Source organism: Chiloscyllium punctatum, chromosome 20 (assembly GCF_047496795.1).
Source record: "Chiloscyllium punctatum isolate Juve2018m chromosome 20, sChiPun1.3, whole genome shotgun sequence".
Classification (NCBI taxonomy): domain Eukaryota; kingdom Metazoa; phylum Chordata; class Chondrichthyes; order Orectolobiformes; family Hemiscylliidae; genus Chiloscyllium; species Chiloscyllium punctatum.
In genome coordinates this window covers 68,695,843-68,722,652 of record NC_092758.1, presented here as the reverse complement: position 1 = coordinate 68,722,652, position 26,810 = coordinate 68,695,843, and the positions used below count along the sequence as shown (strand labels likewise).

The window sequence follows — 26,810 nt, the reverse complement described above, 5'->3', positions numbered from 1 at the left end:
TAACCAATGTCCTGTACAGTTGCAACATGACCTCCCAACTCCTGTACTCAATACTCTGACGAATAAAAGAAAGCACACCAAATGCCTTCTTCACTATCCTATCTACCTGAGACTCCACTTTAAAGGAGCTATGAACCTGCACTCCAAAGTCTCTTTGTTCAGCAACACTTCCTAGGACCTTACCATTAAGTGTATAAGTCCTGCTAAGATTTGCTTTCCCAAAATGCAGCACCTCGCATTTATCTGAATTAAACTCCATCTGCCACTTCTCAGCCCGTTGGCCATCTGGTCAAGATCCTGTTGTAATCTGAGGTAACCTTCTTTGCTGTCCACTACACCTCCAATTTTGGTGTCATCTGCAAACTTACTAACTGTACTTCTTATGCTCACATCCAAATCATTTATGTAAATGACAATAAGTAGAGGACCCAGCACCAATCCTTGTGGCACTCCACTGGTCACAGGCCTCCAGTCTGAAAAACAACCCTCCACCACCAACCTCTGAGCAAGTTCTGTATCCAAATGGCTAGTTCTTCCTGTATTCCATGAGATCTAACCTTGCTGATCAGTCTCCCATGGGGAACCTTGTCAAACGCCTTACTGAAGTCCATATAGATCACATCAACCGCTCTGCCCTCATCAATCCTCTTTGTTACTTCTTCAAAAAACTCAATCAAGTTTGTGAGACATGATTTTCCATGCTCAAAGCCATGTTGACTGTCCCTAATCAGGCCTTGACTTTCCAAATACATGTACATCCTGTCCCTCAGGATTCCCTCCAACAACTTGCCCACCACCGAGGTCAGGTTCACTGGTCTATAGTTCCCTGGCTTGTCCTTACCACCCTTCTTAAACAGTGGCACCACATTTGTCAACCTCCGGTCTTCCGGCACCTCACCTGTGACTATCGATGCTACAAGTATCTCAGCAAGAGGCCTAGCAATTGCTTCTCTAGCTTCCCACAGAGGTCTCGGGTACACCTGATCAGGTCCTGGGGATTTATCCACCTTTACCAGTTTTAAGACATCCAGCACTTCCTCCTCTGTAATCTGGACATTTTACAAGACGTCACCATCTATTTCCCTACCGTCTATACCCTCCATATCATTTTCCACAGTAAATACTGATGCAAAATACTCCCTCATTTTCTGCGGCTCCACACAAAGGCCACCTTGCTGATCTATGAGGGGCCCTATTCTCTCCCTAGTTACCCTTTTGTCCTTAATGTATTTGTAAAAACCCTCTGGATTCTCCTTAATTCTGTTTGCCAAAGCTATCTCATGTCCCCTTTTCGGTCTCCTGATTTCCCTGTTAAGTATACTCCTACTTCCTTTATACTCTTAACAGCAACACTTCACCAGAGGCTCACTGTTGATGTTACCTTGTGTGGTGACGAAACATCTGAAAACAAACCCACCAATTCAGTGAGTAAACTGACAACCTGAGCTACAAATCTTCTCATTTTTTACTGAATTCAAATTTTGTCATCTGTCACAATAGGATTCAAACTCGGATCCTCGGTAATTACTATGATGTCTGGATTAATAGTCCAGCAATAATACCACTAGGCCATTGCTACCTTTAAGCAGCAGATAGAGAGTAGTGGTGGCTGATTTTCAATCTGGAAGCTTATGTGCTGCAAGGGTCAGTGCTGGATAAGTGGTCTATGAATATAACAGGTATGATTGGTAAGTTTGCAGATGACACCAAAATTGCTGGTGTAGTAAACAGGGAAGAAGGTTATTTCAGAGTATGAGCCAATGGTTTGAGGAATGGCAGATAGAGTTCAATTTAGATAAATGTAAGGTAAGACAAGTCAGGGCAGTACTTACGCATGTAATGGTCAGATCCTGGGGAATGTTGCGGAACAAAGATACTTAGGATTGGAGGTGCATATTTCCTTGAAATTGGAGTCTCAGTGAGGCAGGGTGGTAAAGAATTGTATGCATTGGTCCATGTCTTGAATATAGGAGTTGGGAGGTCACGTTGAGAAAGCCTTACACACTTGCCAAGGAGGTGCGGGAAAGTGCTTGACGACGGGTTGGGGGTGGGGGGCGCTGAAGAGGTGGTGTTATTTGTTCAGAAGAATTGGGGACATTTGTTCTTAGTGTCAATGAATCAGTGTAAATAAGGTGATTACATTTGTTCACTTGTGGAATGTATGGCAGTACTCCCTTCTCAGGCCGGGGCTGGAAGATTGCACATATTTCACAGTTGGGTTTTGGATAACTAAATTTCTGGTTCATATTGAAGACTTTTAACAAAACTCATACTCAATAGGAAAATAACTTGTAATTTAATAAGTTGAGTGGAATATGCATGTAATAGTTCAATCCTGATACATTTTCATATATACCACACTGAGCAGATTTGAATTTATGAAGCTTAGCTCCCTAATCTTGACTGTTCTGGAATGTGAATGTCTCATAAGCTAGGAAAACACGAAGGCTGAAACCGACATAGTAACAAAGTTGGAAGATGTTCATGTGTAAGAGCGAGAAAAAATTTCTTCTGTAAATTATCTCCATAGTGTAGGGATCTTTTGTCTCTTTTGGATGGATGATCAGATATATTCTCATCAAATGAACAGAGCATCCATTTGGATTTTCTCAACCATGTGTGGTGCAATTTTGCTTCAGTCAAAGTTGAAAGTTCTTTCCACAGCCACTGCAACATAATCACTCAAAAAAATGTAAATTGTCAGTTCAATTAAACAGTTGCAAACAATGGATGCCAAAGCTTTGTTCAATCCTTGGCTAATAAGTTGTTGGGTAACTGGATGGCTATATGAATAGGGAGGGTTTAGAGGGAAATGGGCCAAATGCTGGCAAATGGGACTTGGTTTGGGATATCTGATCGGCATGGACAAGTTGGACTGAACATCTCTATGACTCTATGACTATGACTAAATTACGTTCACTGACCTAAGGGTTCTAGATTAGATTAGATTACTTACAGTGTGGAAACAGGCCCTTCAACTCAACAAGTCCACACCGACCCGCCGAAGCATAACCCACCCAGACCCACTCTCCTACATTGACGCCTTCACCTAACACTATGGGCAATTTAGCATGGGCAATTCACCTAACCTGCACACTTTTGGATTGTAGGAGGAAACTGGAGCACCTGGAGGAAACCCATGCAGACACGGGGAGAATGTGCAAACTCCACACAGAGGTGGGAATTGAACGCCGGTCTCTGGCGCTGTGAGGCAGCAGTGCTACCCACAGTGCCACCATGCCGCCCACAGGTTCCAGGGACACAGAAAGAAAGAGGAGAGAGAAAGAAAAGGAGAGAGAGAGAGAGAGAAAAAGAGGACAGAAGCTGGTGGAAACGTTTATTCTTTGTGGTCTGATTTGAGTGTACACTTGCTTCTCATGGATTGAATGTTTGTGTGTTGATCCCTGAAGCTCGAGATCCAGGAATGTTATGAATTTAATTTGTATTTTGGGAATGTAAGATGATTTCAAAAGAAAAAGCCATTTTGTAGGACAATGATACTGGGCACGTTAACTGAGCGAGGTTACTTCATGACCTTTTCCACATAGTTTAGTCCCTCGTACTGTTAAAATCAATCGTTCAAAGTTAAAAGCTAGCCAAAGCAATTGACCATTTGGCCTGGCCTGATGAGGGTTACGACTTTGATGTGCATGTAGCTTAATTAGTCAAGCGTACTCAGACCTGTCAATGAGTTTCTCTTCCTCTGCAAACTTTTGCCATTTTATTGCTGCTTATCTGATTAAGGAAATATGATGTTTTTATAATTTTAATATCAAGTTCTGTATAAAGACAGCTTGGTTGCAGCAATAAGGAGAGTAGCCTGAGAGAGCTCTTAGGGGTAAGAGCTGGCGCTGCTACTCTGCTAATGGTTTTAGAACCTTAGCTCAAGCCTGTCTTGTTAGGTATCAATATTGTCGTGTAACATTGGTGCCATTGGTAAATAAAGGTAATAATTTAAACTAAACTGTCTTTAAGAGTTTTATATTCCAGACTACCACAGAGTATGACCTCCAGGATGAACCAAGAGAGGCTTACAGGTCATGTCCATCAGGGCATTCTCAAATAGGTACTTTGACAATATTACAGCTGTACAGGACATTGGTGTGGCTACTTTTAGAATACTGTGTACAATTCTGGTTTCCCTACTGTAGGAAACATGTCGTTAAACTTGAAAAGATTCAGAAAAGATTTACAATGATATTGCTCGGATTGGAGTGTGAGAGCTAACAGCGAGACGCTGAATAAGCTGTGTCCTTTTCTCTTGGAGTGTCGGAAGCTGAGGGGTGACCTTATCGAGGTTTATAAAGTCATGAGGGGCATTGATAGGGTGAATAGCCAAGGTCTTTTACTCAGGGCAGGGGAGTCCAAACTAGAGAGCATTGGTTTAAGGTGAGAGGGGAAAGATTTAAAAGGGACCTGTGGGATGACTTTTTCATGCAGAGGGTGGTGCATGTACAGAAAAAGCTGCCAAAGTAGTAGAGGAGGCCAGTATAATTACAACATTTAAAAAGCATCTGGATACATCCACGAATAGGAAGCGTTTCAAATAATATGGGCCAATGCTGGTATATGGGACTAGATCAGTTTAGGAAATCTGTTGGAATAGCTGAGTTGGTCCAAAGGATTTGCTTTCATACTGTATAAGTGAGTAATTCTAATCACACCATTGTTGGTAGGCAATAGCTTTGTTGTCAATAATATGTCATTAGTCCAAAGACCAAAGGAACATAGAAACTAGGAGCAAAAGGCCCTTTGAACCTGCTCCACTATTCAAAATGATCGTGGCTGCTTCTCTATCTCAATGCTATGTCTCCACATTCTCCTCATACACTTGATGCCTTTAAAAACCTAAAGTTTTTTTCTTCAATATAATCAGTAACTTGGCCTCCACAGTGTCCTATGGTAGAGAATTCCACTGGTTTTCTAACCTTTGAGTAAAGAAGTTTATCTGCATTTAGTCCTAAGTAGTACCCTGTATGCTGAGATTGTGTCCCACGCTCTAGATTTCTCAACTAGAGTAAACATCATTCTTACTTCTAATCTGTCTGCTCCTAGTGGAATTTTGAACATTTTAATCAGATCCACTCATCCTTCTAAATCAATCTTTTCTCACAGACAAGTCTTGTCATCCCCAGCAATAATCAACTTCTCCTTGCCACCCAGCTGCATCAGTGTCACTCTACTCGAATTAGTCTGAAACCAGTTCAATTACTGCTCGTTAAAATACAATGCCACAAATGTCTGGTTACTTACAGGTATACTTTCAAAGAACAGATTAATTTTTTTTCCTCATTTCCACCGCCAATTTTAAAAAATACAAATTAAAAGGACTCATTCCTTACAAGATATACAAATGAACAAGTAAAGAACTTACCTCATGTTCCAGGAACAATGCCTTTAGCTGACCTCCTGACCAATAATCCAGTGCATAGGCCAACAGTTTCATTGACAGTGTATTGACTCGCAGGAAGTTGCCAACAAAAACAACTCTATTTATCTTCTGTAAACAATAAAAATATGGAATAGTGAAACAATGGTTTGGCTTATTAGAAAATAAAGATGATTGGAAACCACTAGTTTCTATGCTGCAGACTTCTGTGGCAGATAGTCTCAGGAAACCAAGAAAAGTTGTTGAAGGAACCAAAATGGTCGTGTTTTGCAGGGTAGATCTTTACCATCTCACTCTATTAACATTTTCTGTATTTTGGTTTCTCCCATATGAACATATGAAATAGGTGCATACCCTCTAGGCTCCTCTACCATTCTATCATGATTAATCTGTTCATTTTGAATTATACATTTCCAGCTACCCCTGACAACCCTTGAATCACCTGCTGAAAACGAATCTATTTATTTCTGTCTCAAAAATATTTGACAACCTCACCTTAGCTGCCTCTGATTCAGTTTCAGAATCTCACGACCTTCAGAAAAATAATTGTCACCTTTGCCCTGAAAGGCCAACCCCAAATTTTAAACCTCTTCCTTGGACTGACTAACAAGAGAAATATTCTTTCTACTTTTACATCATCAAGACTAGTCAGGATCTTACATATATTTTTTAACAAGTTTATAAGGGATATAGGCATCGCTGGCTGACTGGCCGGCCAGCATTTATTGCCCATTCCCGGTTTCTCCGAGAAGGTGGTGGTGAGCTGCTTTCTTGAACCTCGGCACTACATATGCTGTAGGTGGGCCCACAGTGACTGAACTCCCTCCAAATCAGCAATCAAGTCACCCCAAAACTAGTGGAAACAAACTAGTCTGTCCAACCTATTTTCATAAGACTTATTTCAGGTACCAATAAAGTATTGGTAGCTCGAGCTCAATCAAGAGTGGTAGGGGAGTCAACTCAACCACATTAGGGATATTTAAACAATCCTTACATGGATGATTTTGGGATAGTGTAGGGAGACAACCTGAGAATAGTTCACAGGTCGGCGCAACATGGACAGCCGAAGGGCCTGTTCTCCGCTGTATTGTTCTATGTTCTAAACATCCCCACTGTAATGTTCAATTGCTTTCGTAACAGATAACATCCCATTAGCTTTCTTGATTACATACTTTACGTGTACACTATTACATTTCTGCCCACTCACTCAACTTATCTACATTTGTCTTCAACTTCCTTACAACGTACTTTCCCAGCCATCTTGGTTCATCTATGAATTTAGCTCATGAAGCCTGTGCTCCTATCATCTAGTTAATAGTTTTCTTCAAATTGCAGCCTCGCACAGATTCTTGCAGTGCTCCACTCATCACTTCCTTCCAAAGACACAAAGATCCATTTATGCATACTGTGTTTTTTGCCAGTCAGACAATTATTTTTTATGCTCGGAAAGGAAAGCTTTTATTTTCTGCAATAATCTTTGGGTGATGTTCACATGGCCACATTTCCTGGGTGAAGATCAAGGGTTGCAGAACATAAGCAACAATTTCACAACTAACTCAAAGTTAATTTGCCTGATGATTTGGCGATAGAATAAGTCACCATCTTCACTATGCTCAACTTAATCAAACATAACTTCAGGAAGTACAGCACAATTTAAAACACAAATGTACTGAAGCAGCAAACACTTCTTTTAAATATATCCTGCACGTAGAACTCATATTTCTGATATATATTTTAATTATTTTACTTTAAAATGAAGACTTGGGTAATTTGGTTGAAGAGAAAACAAAGACAGTAAAAGGACAAGGAACAGAATATTGAAAATTTCTGAATGCTGCAAAGTCTCTGAGCTTTCATAGCCCTGTACAATGCTGCTTGATCTTCATGTCACAAGGCAGCACTGTAAAGAAGCCGAAAGTACAGAGGATCAAGATCTTCTTATTGGAGATTAGAGTTAAAAAAAAACATTTTTAGTCACACTGTTATGGCTCCAGATGAGTTTTTCTTTCCCATCAGAAAATTACCAGTTTAGCATTCTCACCCATGGTTTTGTACTTGAGCCTCATTTTAGGTTTTGAACATTTAGTCTAGTCTGACATCCCAGTGCAACAAATGAAAAATAGACTTTATGAGGCAACCTTTATGATATGGCAGTTATAAGAAGGGAGAAAAGTCACAGATACAGTCACATGGAAGGGTTAACTCCAGGAAAGGTAAGAGAGGTAGGTTGGTAGTGCATTTCAAACAAGTATGCTGTCTTGGAAAATGTAAGGGATTAGATTAGATTATTTACAGTGTGGAAATAGGCCCTTCGGCCCAACAAGTCCACACCGACCCTCCGAAGAGCAACACACCCAGACCCATTCCCCTACATTTACTCCTTCACCTAACACTAGAGACAATTTAGCATGGCCAATTCACCTAACCTGCACATTTTTGGACAGTGGGAGGAAACCGGAGCATCTGGAGGAGACCCGTGCAGACACAGGGAGAATGTGCAAACTCCACACAGACAGTTGCCTGAGGCAGGAATTGAACCCGGTTCTCTGGCGCTGTGAGGCAGCAGTGCTAACCACTGTGCCACCGTGCTGCCCTAAATAATGGACTCTCAGGGGAATGTAGCACGAACAACCAAAATTTCTGGTATTGAGACTGGCTGTAATGCAATGTAATGTATGCGGGGTTCCAAGAAATCGATTGTGTTAGGGGACTCTCTAGACTGAGGCAAATACAGACGTTTCTATGGCTAGCAGGGAAAAGTCAGAATGGTGTGTTGCCTCCCTAGTGCCAGGATCAAGGATGTCTCAGAGAGCATGCAGAATGTTCTCAAGGGGGAAAGGGCCCAACAAGGGAGTTCATTGTACACATTGGAACCAATGACATAGGAAGGGAAAAGGTTAAGATTCTGAAGGGAAAATATAAAAAGTTGGGCAGGAATTTAAAAAGGAGGTTCTCGAGAGTAGTAATATGTGGATTACTCCTGGCGCTTTGAGCTAGTGAGGGTAGGAATAGGAGGATAGAGCAGATTAATCCATGGCTGAGGAGCTGGTGTATGGGAGAAGGATTCACATTTTTTGATTCATTGGAATGTAGAAGTGACCTGTACAAGAAGGACAGATTGCACCAGAATTGGAAGGGGACTAATACACTGGCAGGGAGATTTGCTCGAGCTACTCGGGAGGATTTAAACGAGTAAGGTGGGGGGTGGGGACCCAGGGAGATAGTGAGGAAAGAGATCAATCGGAGACTGGTACTGCTGAGAAAAGAAGCGAGTCAAACAGGCAAAGACAAAGCGGAGAACAAGGTAGGTCTGATAAATTAAACTGCATTTATTTCAATGCAAGAGGTCTAACAGGGAAGGCAGATGAAATCAGGGCATGGTTAGGAGCATGGGACTGGGGTATCATAGCAATTACAGAAACATGGCTCAGGCATGGACATGATTGGCAGTTTCATGTTCCAGGATACAAATGCTACAGGAAGGACAGAAAAGGAGGCGAGAGAGAAGGGGGGGTGCATTTTTGACAAGGGATAGAATTACAGCTGGACTGAGGGAGGATACTCCCGGAAATACATTCAGGGAAATTATTCGGGTGAAACTGAGAAATAAGAAAGGGATTATCACCTTAATGGTATTGTATTACAAACCCGCTAATAGTCAAAGGGAAATTGAGAAACAAATTTGTAAGGAGATCTCAGTTATCTGTAAGAATAATAGGGTGGTTATGGTAGGGGATTTTAACTTTCCATAGACTGGGACTACCATAGTGTTAAGGATTTAAATGTCAAGGAATTTGTTAAGATGTTCAAGAAAATTTTCTGATTCAGTACATGGATGCACCTAGTAGACAAGGTGCAAAACCTGACCTACTCTTGGGAAATACGGCAGGACAGGTGACTGAGGTGTCAATGGGGAAGCACTTTGGGGCCAGCGACCACAATTCTACTAGTTTTGTGATAGTGATGGAAAAGGGTAGACCAGATCTAAAAGTTGAAGTTCTAAATTGGAAAAAGGCCAATTTTGACGATATTAGGCAAGACCTTTCAAAAGCTGATTGGGGGCAGATATTCGCAGGTAAAGGGACGGTTGGAGAATGGGAAGCCTTCAGAAATGACATAACGAGAGTGCAGAAACAGTATATTCCTGTGAGCGAGAAAGGAAAGGCTGGTAGATATACAGAATGCTGGATAACTAAAAAAAATTGAGGGTTTGGTTAAGAAAAAGAAGGAAACATATGCCAGGTATAGACAGGATAGATTGAGTGACTCCTCAGAAGAGTATAAAGACAGTAGGAATATACATAACAGGAAAATTAGGAGGGCTTTAAGATAGCTTTGGCAAACAGAGTTAAGGAAAATCCAAAGGGTTTTTACAGATACATTAAGGACAAAAGGGTAACTAGGAAGAGAATAGGGTCCCTCAAAGATCAGTAACGTGGCCTTTGTGTGGAGCTGAGAAATAAGAAAAGGATGATTAGCTTAATGGGATTGTATTATAGACCCCCTAATAATCAAAGGGAAATTGAGGGCCAATGGGTGGAGGAGAGGCAGATGGAGTTTAATTTAGATAAATGAGAGGTACTGCATTTTGGTAAAGCAAATCTTAGCAGGACTTGCACACTTAAGGTAAGGTCCATGGGTGTTGATGAACAAAGAGACCTTGGAGTACAATTTCATAGCTCCTTGAAAGTAATCACAGGTAGATAGATTAGTGAAGAAGGCATTTGGTATACTTTCCTTTACTGATCAGAGTACTGAGTACAGGAGTTGGGAGGTCATGTTGCAGCTGCACAGGACATTGGTTAGGCCATTATTGGAATATTTCATGCAATTCTGGTCTCCTTCCTATCGGAAGGATGCTGTGAAACATGACAGGGTTCAGAAAAGATTTACAAAGATGTTGCCAGGGTTGGAGGTTTTGAGCTTTAGGGAGAGGTTGAATAGGCTAGGGCTGTTTTATCCAGAGTGTTGGAGACTGAGGGGTGAATTTATAGAGGTTTGCAAAATCATGAGGGGAACTGATAGGGTAAACAGACAAGGTCTTTTCCCTGGGGTGGGGTAGTCCAGAATGAGAGGGCATACGTTTAGGGTGAGAGGGAAAAGATACGAAAGAGATCTAAGGGGCAACCTCTTCACACAGAGGGTAGTTCGTGTATGGAATGGGTTGCCAGAGGAAGTGCTGGAGGCTAGTACAGTTACAACATTTAAAAGACATCAGGATGGGTATATGAATAGGAAGGGTTTGGAGGGCTATGGGCCAGGTGCTGGCAGGTAGGACTAGGACAGGTAGGTGTTGGGACATCTGGTCAGCATGGACGAGTTGGACCGAAGAGTCTGTTTCCGTGCTAGCTTCAACATATTTCGAAGTCTTTTGCCAGCAATGAAATATTGGGAGGCAGTCACTCGTTTAAAGTAGAAAAAAAGCAGGCAATTTTACATATATCAAGTTCTAAAAACAGCAATATGAAAATGACTAGATAATCTGCTTTTGTGATATTAATTGGTGAACATATATTAGTCAAGACATCCAAGATAACAAATAGACTTTTGTGTTAAACTTGTGTCTTTGGATTTTTTTTACATCATCATAAGGCCATAATGTCTTTTCTGGCAGCACCACCAACAACACAAAATTCCCACAGTACTGCACTGGAGTCAGCTACTTTTTTATATTCAAACCCTGAAGTGGAGCTTCAAATTATAAACACTCATTCTGAGGCAACAGTGCTATCAACAGAGCAGGATCTTTTTCTAATTAACTAACAAATATCAGATGAAATACTGATGAAATCCACCAACCCTAAAAAAAAGTAGATTGACAGGTCATTCATCCCTGGAGCTCATTGGACTCTCAAATGCATAAAGTTGCTTGTTGCTTTCATCTACACAATAATAGTGAATTAATTTTCGAAGTATCACATTGACAAATACCTTGACAACTGTAATGAGCAGCTACAGAAACAACACCAATAATGCAGTAGATGTTCAAACAATGTTTCTTTTTTGCTCAAATGCATTTTCTCCCAATATTACACTACTTGCATTCAGAAGATGAGATTTTTGTGTCATAAAAACTGTACCTATTCAACATTTACCTCTTTTTAATTTGCTTTCAATTATACAATGGAAACATAATTCACATGCACCTCAATATTAAAATATATTTTAACTTTAAGCACCAATTAAAGAAATTCTTCAGTTTCATGGTGCCACAATAAAATATGGATTTCCACATCAATTAGCATAATCAATTGATACAACAGAAAAGCAATTAAACTCATTCAGCCCCTGCATGCTTTCACCCTTCTAGAAGGAGGAATTATTCAACATGTAGTTAACATCTACTGAGCTTTGATTTTCTTTCTGTGTGCGCTCTTAGCAGGATCACTGACAGGGCCATCATTTACTACCACTCCTAATTTTCTTGGGGGTGATGGTGGCCTTTTTGAACCACTGTTGTTCTTGGGATTTGGGGACATTCTCAGTGCCATTAAGAGAGAGTTCCATGATTTTGATCTAGTAAATGTGAAATCTAAGTCAAGATAGCGTGCAGTTTGGCAGGCTCGTAGGTAGTTGTGTTCCCATACATTGGTTGCCTTTGCCATTCCAGTTAGTGGAGGTCACAGTTTAGAAGATGCTGAAGGAGCCTTGATGACTTGCTGCAGTGCATCTTGTAAATGGTGTTACTGTGGAGGAGCAAATGTAAAAGTCGGATGAGATGCAAATCTGTGGGTTCTTTTTACCTTGTATGGTTTTGAACTTCCTTAATATAGTTAGAATTGCAATCACTTTGGCAACTGCAAAGTAATTCCTGTGGACCTTTTGGATGGTGGATAGAGTTGAGCAAGTTAGGAGGTGAATTCCTTACCACACAGTTTGTAGCCTTTAATCTGTTGTTGTAACCACAGTATTTAAATGGACAGTTCCAGTTAAGTTTCTGGTCAAGAGTAACCCTTAGAACACCGATGGAGGTGGGAATAATTCAGCAATGGCACATCAAGAATAGATGACTAGACGTTTCCTTGTTGAGACAATCATTACCTGGCACTTGTGTGGCACAACTGTTTCCTACCATTTGTCTGCCCAAACCTGAACCTTACCTAGGTCTTTCTGCATGGATTGCTTCAATAGCTGAGAAGCTGTGAATTGTCTTGAACGCTGACTACACAGGTGTTCCACAGTATACACAGACCAGTAAAGCCAACCATCATCTGAAAAATAATGAACTATGGTCTGAACTGCTATACCTCATTCAGTGCACACATACGGGCAATGGATCCTATGTTGTTTGTAATGGTGACCAATGTAGCCCTTGCTAGGTCTTCTTTGCTGACTGAATCTCGCTTCTCCCTGCAAATCATATTGCCAAAGCTACAAGGAAAACAGAATGAAAAATTAGCTCGTGAAATACCACTCGTTTTTAATCTAAGAGCACATTATCAGATTTATATTAGACAAGACAACAAGACTTTCACCACTTTCCCTAGTCTGTGTGTGAACTGTAAAGCCATCGGAATATTCAGACACATGGAATGTTTATAAAAATTAAATTAATCCCATACAACTAAAGAAAACCAGCCATTTTATTTCAGTGTCTCCTGTGCCTAAAATTAGGTTTCTTGGTGTGGCACATTTCTCAAAGCTTTGGACACACTATTGCAACTTTGCTCATGAACAACATAAGAACGGGACAGCACGGTGGCTCAATGTTTAGCATTGCTGCCTCACAGAACCAGGGACCCAGGTTCGATTCCGTCCTTGGGCAACTGTCTGTGTGGAGTTTGCACATTCTCCCAGTATGTGCGTGGGTTTTCTCCAGGTGCTCCAGTTTCCTCCCACTGTCCAAAGATTTACTGGCCATGCTAAATTGCCCATAGTGTTCAGGGATGTGTAGGTTAGGTGCATTAGTCAGGGCAAATGTAGTGTAGTCAGGTAGGGGAATGGGTCTGGGTGGGATACTCTTCAGAGGGTTGGACTTGTTGGGTCAAAGGGCCTGTTTCCACACTGTAGGGTATGATGAGCACTGTATGATGACCACCTTTCAATTCTAAGTCCAGGTTAGATAGTCAAGTCTTGTGCGTTGTTGGTGGCAGGTCACATTTGCTTATTTCAGAGAACAGACTAAACCACTGAAATTCAATTTGGGAGGTGGTTTGAGATTCTAGCTTGGAGAGTACTGCTCTTGTTGAGTTCTTGAATCTTGTTAAAAACTACTGTTTTCAAGACAAGTTAAAGTTTGGCAGCTCTAATATCAGATCACTTATGTTCTGGAGCTATTTCACTGCTTTGAGTGGATGTATGTTGAAACAAAAGAAAGACAAAAAGAGCAACCTCAGATGAGTGATTGAATTACAGTATCATTACCCAAGTAACCATTATTACATATGGAAGCGTCATAAAACAAAATAAGGGTATCTATATCCTACTGAGATGGCCAGGCAGGCTAAATTAGCTCAATTCTGTCTGACCCAATTGAGATGGCTGAGATGGCTGGAAATAATAGCCAATACTTCCCACTCCTTTTCTTTTCTGTTCAGTCAATTTGTTGCACTTGGCAGATTACTACACAGCCATGATGTTAACATAAACATTGAAATGATGTAGAGCTGAGCAAACTAACCATTGGACCTTCACATTTACTCAGGTGATTTATTGCAGTTAACAATTTTCCTGCTCTGCACATCTTAGCTATACAGTGGGTAAACTTGATGAGATATCAGGGAAACCTTTTGTGGTTTTATAACATTTGAAGTTGTGGCCAAGTTAAGTCATGTACTGCAATTATTACAAATTAAAAATAGGATTTGGTCTTCTTTATTCTATAAAGGCACACTTATGCATAATCTGCTATTAGGTCCACCCTGGATCTTGTAAATCTGCAGCTTACTGTTACATCACATTATCCTCCACCACATTAGCCACCTACAAATGAACCTCAACACCAGAGATATATTTTCCTCACCACCCCTATCAGCGTTATGGACAGACTATTCCCTCTGCGACTCCCTCGTCAGGTCCACTCGCCCTACCAGCCCACACCCCACTGCTGACACCTTTCCCTGCCACTGCAGGAAGTGCAAAACCTGCACCCACACCACTCCCCTCACTTCGTCCAAGGCCCCAAAAGGATCCTTCCACATCCAAGAGAAATTTACCTGTAACTCCATCAATGTCATCTACTGTACCTGTTGCACCCGATATGGTCTCCTCTACATCAGGGAGACAAGACGCCTTCATGCAGATCGTTTCAGAGAACATCTCTGGGACACCCGCACCCACCAAACCCACCGCCCCATGGCTGAACACTTCAATTCCTCCTGCCACTCCATCAAGGACGTGTAGTTCCCGGGCCTCCTCCATCGCCAAACCACTACCACCCCATGCCTGGTGGAAGAATGCCTCATGTTCTGCCTTGGGACCCTGCAACCACGTGGGACAAATGTTGATTTCAACAGTTTCCCCATTTCCACTCCTCCCCCCACATTATCCCAGTCCCAAGCCTCCAACTCGGCACTCCTGACCTGTCCACACCTTTCCCGCTCCACACCTCCACCACCGCCCATGTCCTATCACCTTCTCCCTCGCCTTCATCTACCTATCGCTTTCTCAGCTCCCTTCCTCCCCAACCTCACCCCTCTCTCATTTAAGTCTCAGCCCCCCTGGCCCACATGCCTCATTCCTGATGAAGGGCTTATGCCCAAAACGTCCATTCTCCTGCTCTTCAGATGCTGTCTGACCTGTTGTGCTTTTCCAGCACCACACTCTCGACAGTGATCTCCAGCATCTGCAGTCCTCACTTTCTCCTAGCTTACTGTTAACTGCAAAAATAACGATGCAATATTCTTTAATCTAATAAGTGCTAACAGTTTAAATATCATTCGGTTTTTCATTTTCATCAAAAGCCAATTTTTCAAAAAATGACTTATTGCACCTGCCATAACTGGCCTTGTGTTCTCCTCAGCAATGAAGCAAGTACTTAGTTATGGCCATGAACTTTAATAGCTTTCATCAGATATGAAAACTTTCCTTGAAGATAAGCTGCAATGCATAAAAATAAACACAAAAGGTTCTAACATTAGACACAGGCCGATCAACGTGTCACTTTGTCTTTGCTGTTTGGAATTTCAGGTAGGATTTACTGTCAGATGTTTGTCAGCTGTCCTAGTTGACATGCAACTCCCGTACATTTAGAGTGTAGCCTTTTTTATATTATAAAAATCACTTGAGGTAGGAATTGTTCCTGAAAATGTCAATATAACTTACATAAATGATTATTGGAAAAAATAAGAGGTCAGAATGATAACCAGCACAAAAAAGCCACTGTATTTTTAATTTATTCATGGGATGTGGGCATTGCTGGTCAGATCAGCATTTATTGCACATTTCTAATTGCCCAGAGAGCAGTTTAAGAGTCAAACACGTTGGCTGTGGGTCTGGGATCACAAGTCGTCCAAACCAGGTAAGGATGGCAGTTTCCTTCCCGAAAGGATATTAGTGAACCAGTTGGGCTTTTGCCAACAATCAACAATAGATTCATGGTCATTATTGGACTCATAATTCCAGATTTTTATTGAATTCAAATTTCACTGTCTGTTTTGGGTGTGTGGTGCTGAAAAAGCACAGTAGGTCGGATAGCATCCGAGGAGCAGAAGAATTAATGTTTTGGGCATAAGTCCTTCACCAGGAATCCTGGATGCTTCTCGGATGCTGCCTGACCTGCTGTGCTTTTTCAGCACCACACTCTCAACTCTGATGTCCAGCATCTGCAGTCCTCACTTTCTTCCAATTCCCCTATTTGTCAATAATTCGAACCCAGATCTCCAGGACATTAATACAGTCTCTTGATTAATAGTCTTGCATAGTACCACTAAGCCATCACCTCTCTTGAGGTAAAAACGACTGCAGATGCTGGAAACCAGAGTCTAGATTAGAGTAGTGCTGGAAAAGCACAGCAGTTCAGGCAGCATCCAAGGAGCAGTAAAATCGATGTTTCGGGCAAAAGCCCGTCATCAGGCCATCACCTCTCCTAAGTTATTACTGGTGAAGTACTGCAATGCTGTGTAAATAATTAGAAATATTGGATTGAGTGATTAAAAATCTAAAGGGAAGACTGTTACAATTAATCATTTCATTCAATTATTACTTGTACCCACCTGGATGCAACTGCCCATCCTGGCAAACCAAAGCGCTCATAGTCTCCTCCATAGATGTCCCTCACTAATTTGTCAGCCATGGTGCTGTCACCCTTAGATGCCATTTCAAGGGCTTCATCAAAAGTCTCACAACCTGTAAGTAAACAACAGAGGCCCAGGAAGGTTCCACCTCCTAAACTAAAAGAAACAAAAAACACAGTCAGATAATAATGGCATTTTATGTTAGTAATTGGAACATTTCAAAATTCTACATATAGATTCAACATTTGCCGAATCACACTGATTTTTATAGGTCTCATTATATCTATTTGCTTTGTCTATCTTATGGATGGGAGTTTTTTGTGACAATGCCACCACTCTGCAGGTGTTGGTATAAGACCAGAATCATCTTCTGGTCCAGAGACTAAATTATTTTGATGGTTTTAGATGGTTGTCTATGAAGTCAAAGCTGAACTTGATGCAAACAAATGCTCCTTTCACTGATATTTAAGTACAGATTAATTTTTTGTTTTTATTAAAGACTCAAAAGACTATTGTTTCTATACTCTAAAATGAAATATACAACATGCTTCAGCAACCAAAGAATACCCAAGACTTGCTTACTTTGCAATTGCTGAATACATAACTGCAACTTTTGGGATGCTAAAGCAGCAAGAAACTTCCTCTTTAAGTTGGTAATAATGGTACCAGACAAGAGGAGTTAGAAGCATTTTTCTCATTTATAATCAGAAAGATGTGGACTGATAGAATAGATGGGGGAATTGAAACAGGACAGGCGATGGCAGAACTGACAGTAACACTGTGGAATTGCTATCAGCAATGACATAGGTATTGCAATGATGATTACTTACAGACACTTGTGAAAAATGTAATTTATACACAAACTCTGAATTTGCTTCACAGAGGGGTCATGGCCAGAGTAAACTATTACTCTGAAGATTTCCAGCGATTTATGACTGCAAACATTACCTATTATTTCATATAGTAAATTGTAGAAATGAAATAATCAGTTCGTGCAATTCTTAAACATTTTACCTGGTTCCAGTTACTCTCTTATACTGGTCCTTTGAATATACAGCTAATATGCTAACTCCTGACCCAATGTTCACCACAAGCAAAGGGTAGGGGTCATCAAGGTTGAAAGGCATCTTCTGGCATTTCTCAGGGTCTGAGGCATTTTCAAAGTAATAACATTCTGCCTGGCCATTAAAACTGAGAGAATCAATGTGCAAGAGACCATTGACCAGACAGTCCAGTTCATCCAGTTTATGTAACTGCAGATTACCAATCTGAAATAAACAAAGTCTATTAGTGTAACTGGAAAGTTAGTATACTATTTGTGCATGATACAATTGAAGAAAAACTATATTAGTTTTCAATATTACTTCCAGATTAGGAAATTGTTCATGGCTTTTCAATTCTATAAGATTTTCTGCAAGATGCAGTAGAATACAGTACATTACTCCTGTTTAATTCTGGCAAATCTTAAGTGCAATATAAAATATTGTTAGGGAAACAGTAAAGCACAATATTCGTTCTAATAAACTAAATGTTGATGCGCATGATTAAGGAAAGGTACTAGCGACATCTGGTCCCTTATCAAATGAAATGTTTAAAAATAAGCAACCAGCCACTACACACCGCAGCACCAATGATAATGATTTTTGCCAGAAATACTGGAAGACATTTAAAAACAGGGAAGATGACTAACTTCATAAAACGTCTTTTGCCCAGTTTATTTTTTCTTTTGTGGAATGTGGCTAGATAGGTCAGCATTTATTGTCCATCCCCACTTGATAGATTGAGATGATGTTGAGATGCCTTCTTGAACTGCAGCAGTCCAGTGGTATAGATGTCCATTAGGAATGCCCATTAGGAAGTCAGCGCTAGGATTTTGACAGTGACACTGAAGGAACAGCAATATAGTTCCAAGACATAGTGGAGTGTGGCAAGAAGAAAAACTTGCAGGAGATGGTATTTCCATTCATCTGCTGCCTTTAGTCTTTTACGTGGTGGTAGCTGTGGATGTGGGAGGTGCTACTGAAGATGTCAGCCAAGTTGCTGCAGTGCACCTTGTAGATGGTACACAATAGCATGCTGCTGCTGGTTCAGGTACCAATTAAATAGACTGCTTTGTCCTGTATAGCATTCAGCTTTGGGTGTTATTACTCACCAAGGCAAATGGAGTATTCGATCTGACCACATGCAGACAGACCAATGTTTTAAGGGGTGCAGACTTGTAAGTCTCCAGCCTTCTCATGTAGCCAGAGCATTTAAATGGTTGGTCCAATTTGTTTAGTTATTCATGATTCTGTTATTCATTCACGGGAGGTGGGCGGTGCTAGCTAGGCCAGCATTTACGACCCATCCATAACTGCTCAGAAGGCATTTACATTAATTAATGGGACAGTGAGGGACATGCCTCTGCTGATGACCACAGAATCTTATTGCGTGCTCGACAGACATACTTTGAATCTCTCACATTTAACACAGTTACACAATACAAAATCATAGACAGTAGTCAGAGTCTGAAGATGGTAGATGGTTTCCTTAAATACTGTGTGGCGGTCAGTCCTATTACCACATACAGATGCATAGATTTGAGAAAATACAGTAAGGTTTTCCCTCAACACTTGTTGCAGACCTATATGGCAAGGTCTAGCAATACTGCTGACTGAACAGGCAACAAATGATTCAAAATGACTGGTGAAATCTATCCAGAGCCTTTGCCATCAAATCCTACTTCCATGTTGTGTTCAATGATGTATTAGTGATTCACCAGTTGAGGAAGGGCAACAAATGGTCATCAGTAGGATGTTCCCTTGCCTATTTGTAACTTGATAATCCAAGACCTTATAGGATGAAGGACAATTTTGAGAAAGTTCAGCAATGCATCCAGTTAACTATACAGCACAGATGGGTCTATTCTGCCAGGACAGATCAGTGATGATAGATTTGCAACATCGTCTCAAAGATAGGAATCTGAAAGCCACGACCATGTCAGCCGTTTTTTGGCTAGTCTGTAGTGCAGTTCTCCCAATTTTGATACAAGTCCCCAAAAGTTATTGTAGAAGACTCTAAAAGGGTCAGCTGGCTAGATTAGGCCGTAATTGCATCCAGCAAATGTGGTCAAATTTTCTTATTAGAAGTTTTCATAGCCATATCAGAGGAAGTCAAATTGTCTCCCGTCACATGCAGGCAAGGTACAACAGAAGTGGCAGACATTTTTGCCCCTAAAAACAAAAATCTCATTTTCACGGTCACCATTACTAAGACCTTTTATTACCTGAAATACCTGCTGAGGGATTTGATTTACAGTTTCCCAAATAGTGAGGGGGAGTCAGAAATGCATATAAGTAGAAAAAATTTTGCTTGCAAGAAAGCAATAATCGCAAGAGACTTTAATTAATTATCCTAATTTCATCTGGGTTTTAAACAACATAAGGGGCATTGAGGGTGAAAAATTCATGGACCATGTCCAGGAATTTTTTAAAAGAAACAATGTGACAAACCCAAACAGAGAAGACAAAATTCTGGATTTAGTTTTGAGAAATGAAGATAGGCAAATGGGTGAAGTGATAGTGGACATCCATATTAGATTAGATTCCCTACAGTGTGGAAACAGGCCCTTCGGCCCAACAAATCCACACCGACCCTCTGAAGAGTAACCCACCAAGACTCATTTTCCCTCTGACTAACACTATGGGCAATTTAGCCAATTCACCTGACTTGCACATCTTTGGACTGTGGGAGGAAACCGGCGCATCTGGAGGCAGCCTGAGGCTGGAAATGAACCCTGGTGCTGAGGGGCAGCAGTGCTATCCACTCAGCCACCGTGCCGCCCTATCTGTTACATTTAGTATTGATATGGAAAAGGACAAATATAAACAGGAACAAAAACATTTAACTTGGGAAGCTACGTTTTACAAAACTGACAGAGGTGGACTGGACAGGACTGCTAAAGGATACATCAGTGGCAGGCACTAAAAAGTGAGATCCTTAGGACTCAAAGCATAAACATCCCCTCCAAAAATAAGAATGGTACTGCCAAATGTAGACCTCCTTGAAGGCCTAGAAAGTTACAAGGAAGATTAAACAGAAAAATAAAGCTTAGAAACAGTAATAAAAAAAAACTCAACACTGCAGATAGTCTGGAGGAGTATAGAAAATACAGGGATCAAATAAAAAAGAAAAGGAAATCAAGGAGAGGGCATGAAAAATATTAGCAAGTAAGATAAAGGAAAGATGCTTTACCAATACATAAAAAGTAAAAGAACAGTTGAAAAAAAATAAAATTAGGACCTATTGGAGATCAAGAAGCGAACTTGCGTGAAGATACAGAGGACATGGGAAGAATTTTCAATCAATGTTTTGTCTTTGTATTCACAAAACTGATGATGTAGATATCGTAATCCAAGAGGAGCAGAATGAAATATTGGATGAAATAAGCTTTACGAGAGAGAAAGTTAGAGGAATTGGAATCCTTGCAAATGGATAAATCACCAGGACTAGAGGGATGGATTGTTCTCTAGTATATTGAAGGTGGTCAGGGAGGACATAGCAGATGCTTTGATAATTATTTTACAATCCTCACTGGACACAAGTGAGGTGCTGGAGGACTGGAGGAACGTAAATGTGGTTTCGTTGTTTAAACACGATACAAAGGAAATGCAAAAAAATTATAGGCCAGTTAGTCTTACTACTGAGGTGGGCACATTATTAGAATCAAACCTGAGATCAGTTAAAAAGGCATAGACTGGTCAGGGATAGTCAACACAGCCTTGCTCAGTCTTACAAGTCTTAACGTCTTATAGACTTGAATTCTTTGAGGAAGTGACAGAAGTATTAATGAGGCTTTTGAGGTGGATATTGTCTATGCGGATTGTAGTAAGACATCTGACAAGGTCCCACATGGCAGACTGGTCAAAAAAGTGAATGCCAATGAGATACAAGGCGATGTATCAATTTGATCCAAAGTTGGCTTAGTAACAGGAAACAAAGATAATGGTCGATGGCTGTCCTTGCGAATGGAAAGCTATTTCAAGTGGTGTTCCGGAGGGCTCAGTGTTGGGACCCCTTCTGTTTGTTTCATACATTAACAATTTGGACTTGAATGTGGGGGACACAATTGGGAAATTTGCAGATGGCACAAAAATTGGCTGTATAGTGGGTCCTGCAGATGATAGCTGTAAGCATCATGTGGATGGATTGCTGAAGTGGGCAGGAAAGTGTCTGATAGAGTTTGACTCTAGTAAGTGTGAGATAGTTCATTTAGGGAGGTCAAACAGTAAAAGGGAATGCATAATAAACAGAAATATACTGAGACGGGTCGATGAAGTGAGAAATCTTGTTTTATCAGTGCACAGATCCCTAATGGTAGCAGTACAGGTAGATAACGTTGTAAAGAAGCCATACGGAATGCTTTCTGTCATTGGTAGAGTATAACAGAATACAAAAGTTATTTTAAAAAATGATGAAATTGTTTGAGACATTAGTGAAGCCATAACTAGAGTATGGTGTGCAGTTCCAGTCACTACATTACAGGAAGGACGAAACTGCTCTGGAGAGAGTGCAGAGCAGATTTACTAGAATGTTGCCAGGGCTGGACAAATTGTGGCTACAGGGAGAAATTGGAGAGGTTGTCAATATTTTCCTAAGAAAAGAGAGAAGGCTGAAGGGTGGCATGATTGAGGTTGCAATGGTTATAGACAGTAGATAAGAAGAATCTGCTTCCCTTGGCAGACAGTTTAAAATCAGGGTCATAGATTTAAGCTAAATGGCAGGAGGAGTGGTGGGGATGTGAGACAAAACTTTTTAATCAGAGGGTGACGTGTCTGGAATTCGCTGCCTGAGCTGGTGGTGGAGGCAAAGTCCATAAACCAGAAGTACCTGGATCTGCACCTCAAGTGCTGTACACTGTAGGGCTATGGGCCATGTGTAGGAAGATGGAATTAGAAAGGGCGTATGCGCATCTTTAGGTCGGCATGGACAAAATGGGTTGAATGATGTATGCATCTGTGATGTATCATTTCTACAATTCTATATTTCTCATTCATTGGTCTAGATCTCTGGACAACTGGACCAGTAACACAATCAATATGCTAATATGCCCAACTAGATTACTGCAAAGTATTACATTATCTGAAGTGCATCATTTCAAACCATCACTTCCAAATGAAACTAACTTATGTTTGAAATCTGACCAATATAATGATCCCTTTTGTGACATGAAAGAGTCTCCCTTCAAACTGCCAATCAAACAATGATCTTTCTAACCGTCAGAATTATTGGACATAGTGCACAGTATGATCCCACATTATAAACTGCACTACAACTGACGACATAAAGATTATAAGTATTTGCATACCACCATAATGACATGGTGATCCATTGTTAACAACAACTGCTGTTGTGAAGTCAGGGGCCAAAACTTAAAATACTAGTCAAATAGAGCAAATATGATATGTATCAAGAATGGTAAGGTGGGTGAAGAAAGGCTTATGCCTGAAACGATTCTCCTGCTCCTTGGATGCTGCCTGACCTGCTGTGCTTTTCCAGCAACACATTTTCAGCTCTGATCTCCAGCATCTGCAGTCCTCACTTTCTCCTCTAAGGTGGGTGATATCCTGACTGGCACATTTCATACATCCTACAAGCCAAAAGAGAGTGAGGAGGAGATTCAATTTTCCATTGACTAACTTAACCTCTTTTTGAGGTACTCCCGGACAGGCCCACGTGATTGGTGAACTTACCTGTGTATACAGTCCTATAGCTTTGGAGCTTAAACCTTAGAGGTACCCATATCTTCTTTGTGTATAGTATACTTTAAACCAGTGATTCCCACTCCCCAAACATCTTTTCTCTCAAAAATGTACCTTTGATGGCGTCAGCTAGATTGGCATGCACTCCCATCTGACAACTCAAAACTGGGTCATAGATAATTATAACAAGATGACTATTTCTATCTTTAATCCTTGTGATAAATAACTCTTAATGAAACCATTCTCATCTGCAACAATATTGTGCACCTTTATCATTGGCAGATTCTCACCGTTCGAAATTCTTCTTCAAATTTATAAGCACCCCCTCCAGTGGCACAAAGCACTGTATGTAGTGTTGAAAAATTCTTATCTCTCCCCATTTGAATGAAGGTAGGTAGATCATGCGTAGGAAATCGAATAAAGTGCAGGTTTCCTTTGCGACCACAAAGCGTCAGGTCTTTGAGTTCAAGATGCACATCTCGGATGCCTGTAGATCCATAGGCAACATTTGACACCAAGTACTTACGAATACTTTTTAGGCTTTCGACCTCTTCCTCCTCCTCTTCAGCTGTAATATCAATTGGCTCAAAATAAACTAGTTTCACTAGAGTTCCGCCAACATCCATTCCAAACCAAGGGAATGCTGAAAAGAAAGCAAAAATATGTAACTTTATAGACTTAAAAATCAAAAGATTCCAGAAAATAAAATTCACATGTAGAAGTCCAAAGAGAAAGTATTAAAGATAAAGAGGACCTGTGTTAAACATAGTAAATCAGTTCATTGAAAGAGGTTTGACCGAAGGTGTTACACAATTCTCATCATGGTTATTCAATTTGATCTATATCATTAGAAATATTTTAGTTGCTTTTAAAGCCTGGCATCCCTGTAAGAGCTCACCAACAAGCATATGATGAGGAACTGAAAGTTTCATATTCTTTATGTTAAAACTTCCATCATTTAAAATTCACTCATTGTACCGACTTCTACTGTGACTAACATTAAGTAGAACTGGTAGCAGGGAAAAAAGTATCACTTAAACACAGGAAATTTTTTTTTGTGCAATAGCAATTTTCAGTTGCGAAAGAATATAGCACCAAAAATTGGTTTAGAATTCTCAAGCAGATGTTTTGAAACATACATTAGATTCGTTAAAGTGACTTTGAAGTGTTAAATGGAAAATAGATACTTTTGAAAGGAACACTTAGGACTACATTTTTACTCACATGTTAGGACTGCAGTCGACATTTTTCAGTATCTGCAAATCCCAACTCAGAAAAAGAGGTTTGAAAGTTGGAATTTTTGTTCCAGGTAGCAGGGTTCCCTTCAGGTTTCTTCCCCCACACCCACTCTTTGTGCCCCATCACACCTCTATGGCCACTCATACCCTCTCCCCTGAACTTGATGGCCCTTCATAACCCTTATGCAACCAACTATCATTCTTTGCCAGCTCACCTGGTATCCAGCATGGACAGACTTTAACTACATGACCATAAATTTAAAGCCAAAATAACAACCAAGCCAACATACCATAAACTGGCTTATGAAGAACAACCATGTTTAATTTTAACAATCTTTAAAAGACCCTTTACTTCTTCCGAAGGGGTCCCAGAAGTACCGTATAACAGCAGCAGTAGAGGCAGCTCTCAATTTATATGGGCAACTGTCCTCACAAAATGTGAATCCATGAAATGCAACATTTTCCATGACAGGAGCCATGTTCAAGGTGGGGACATCCAATTCCAGTTACATCATCAATGACAATGAGGTTCTCTGACACTGCAAAGGTTCAGGCCTTTACATGCAGAGGTTCACCCAATAAAAATTAAGGTACATAAAACCAAGGAACTGATATGTTTCACCAAATTAGTTTATAATGCGTAGTATAGTGAAAGAATTTTATGTTCAAATACTGCACACTGACTTGTATTACAAAAATGGAACACGCTGCAGCTAAGTACTGAGACTGACCTTACTCTTAACTGCAACTTTGAAGTGATGAAATATGAATCCTATTCAAGCTCTATCAAGCACAGCATTTTAAGGGCAAATATGGTGCGTCAAGACCATAAAGGAGGTATTAAAGTAATGCATCTTATTCTCTAGTTTATTCATATAAAGAAACCTAATCAAAACATACCAGGCTTTGGTGAAACCTCATCTCCGATACCTTACACAGTTTGGTCTCTCTTCCAAAGAAAGAATTTACTGGTTGTAAAAGGGGTGCAACAGAGCCTCATTAGGTTTATCCCTGGAATTAGAGTGTTGTGCTCAGGAGAGATGGAATGGAATGAACGCCCATACTGAACGAAGTTTAGACAAACTTGTTAAAATATGATTGATTCTTAGCCGACTTCACAGTTCAGATATCTTCTTTACCCTGGCTGGGTGGATCAGAACAAACAGTCACAGTTTCAGGATAGGGAATAGAAAATTGAAGACTGAGGAGATCAGAACTTTCTTCAGTAGGTTACAAACAATTAAGGAAAGCATATGGATAAATTCAGTAACGCCAAGACACTAAGTTTAAAAATGCTGTGTTGAGAAAGATTTGACAAATGGTGAAAATTAAACAAAATGTAAACAGTCAGTAGAGAATAGAGAATGCGAACAGATTATTAAAAAAAAGAAACGGGGGGGGGGGGGGGTTCGGTTGAAGAGAGTAATACAACTATTGTGGTGTGTGTTGCTTTCCAAAAGGAGCTTGAGAAATAGCCACATAATAGGCTTGTCAGGAAAGTTGTAGCCCATGGAATAATAGGGATTGTGGCAACATGAATAGGAAATGGCTGATTGACATGAAATAGTAGTGGTGAACAGATGTCTTTCTGACCACAGAAGGCATATGGTGGGTTCCCTTAAAATTTGGAGGGAGTGAGCACTGCAGATGCTGGAGATCATAGTCGAAGAGTGTGGTGTTGGAAAAGCACAGCCAGTCAGACAGCATCATTTGTCCAGACTAAACTTCATCTGCCATTTCTCTATCCAAATCTGCAATCTATATCCCACTATACCCTTTGCAAATCCTCCATATTATCTGCAACTCTGCCAATTTTTATATTATCTGCGAACTTACTAATCAGACTACCTACATTTGCCCCAGATCAGTGATGCAGTGGTTAACTCTGCTGCCTCACAGCACCAGGGACCCAGGTTCGATTCTAGCCTTCGCTAACTGTCTGCGTGGAGTTTGCACGTGCCTTTCTGTGTCTTCCTGGGTTTCCTTCGGGTGCTCTGGTTTCCTCCCACAATCCAAAGATGGCATGTTAGGTGAATTGGCCACGCTGGATTCCCCATAGTGTTCGGGAATAGGTCTGGGTGGGTTACTCTTTGGGGGTCATTGTGGACTTGTTGGGCCTAATGGCCTGTTTCCACACTGCAGGGATTCTATGATGCTATGCCTACATATAAAAGGTCCCAGCACTGAACCTTGCAGAACACCAGTAGTTACTGATTCTTTCCAAAAAGTATCTTTCTACTACTATGCTCTGTCTTCAGTTTTGTATCCA

The 26,810-nt window shown here is 40.6% G+C and overlaps 1 protein-coding gene across 2 annotated transcripts in view; it reads right to left on the bottom strand.

Moving 5' to 3' along the window:
* Positions 1 to 26,810, bottom strand: part of LOC140492182 (pantothenate kinase 3) — a 105,817-nt gene that overhangs the window by 31,264 nt on the left and 47,743 nt on the right. Inside the window, exons 2-7 of one of the 2 annotated variants that reach the window (XM_072591042.1) lie at positions 23,594 to 23,946; positions 17,578 to 17,831; positions 16,543 to 16,719; positions 12,637 to 12,760; positions 11,189 to 11,271; positions 5,421 to 5,500 (exon numbers count right to left, since the gene is read on the bottom strand). In XM_072591042.1, coding sequence (XP_072447143.1) covers positions 11,230 to 11,271; positions 12,637 to 12,760; positions 16,543 to 16,719; positions 17,578 to 17,831; positions 23,594 to 23,946 — 950 coding nt within the window. In that variant the 3' untranslated portion in view covers positions 5,421 to 5,500; positions 11,189 to 11,229. Of the gene's footprint in view, positions 1 to 5,374; positions 5,501 to 11,188; positions 11,272 to 12,636; positions 12,761 to 16,542; positions 16,720 to 17,577; positions 17,832 to 23,593; positions 23,947 to 26,810 lie in introns of those variants that run through there. The other variant, XM_072591041.1, reaches the window with a different exon arrangement.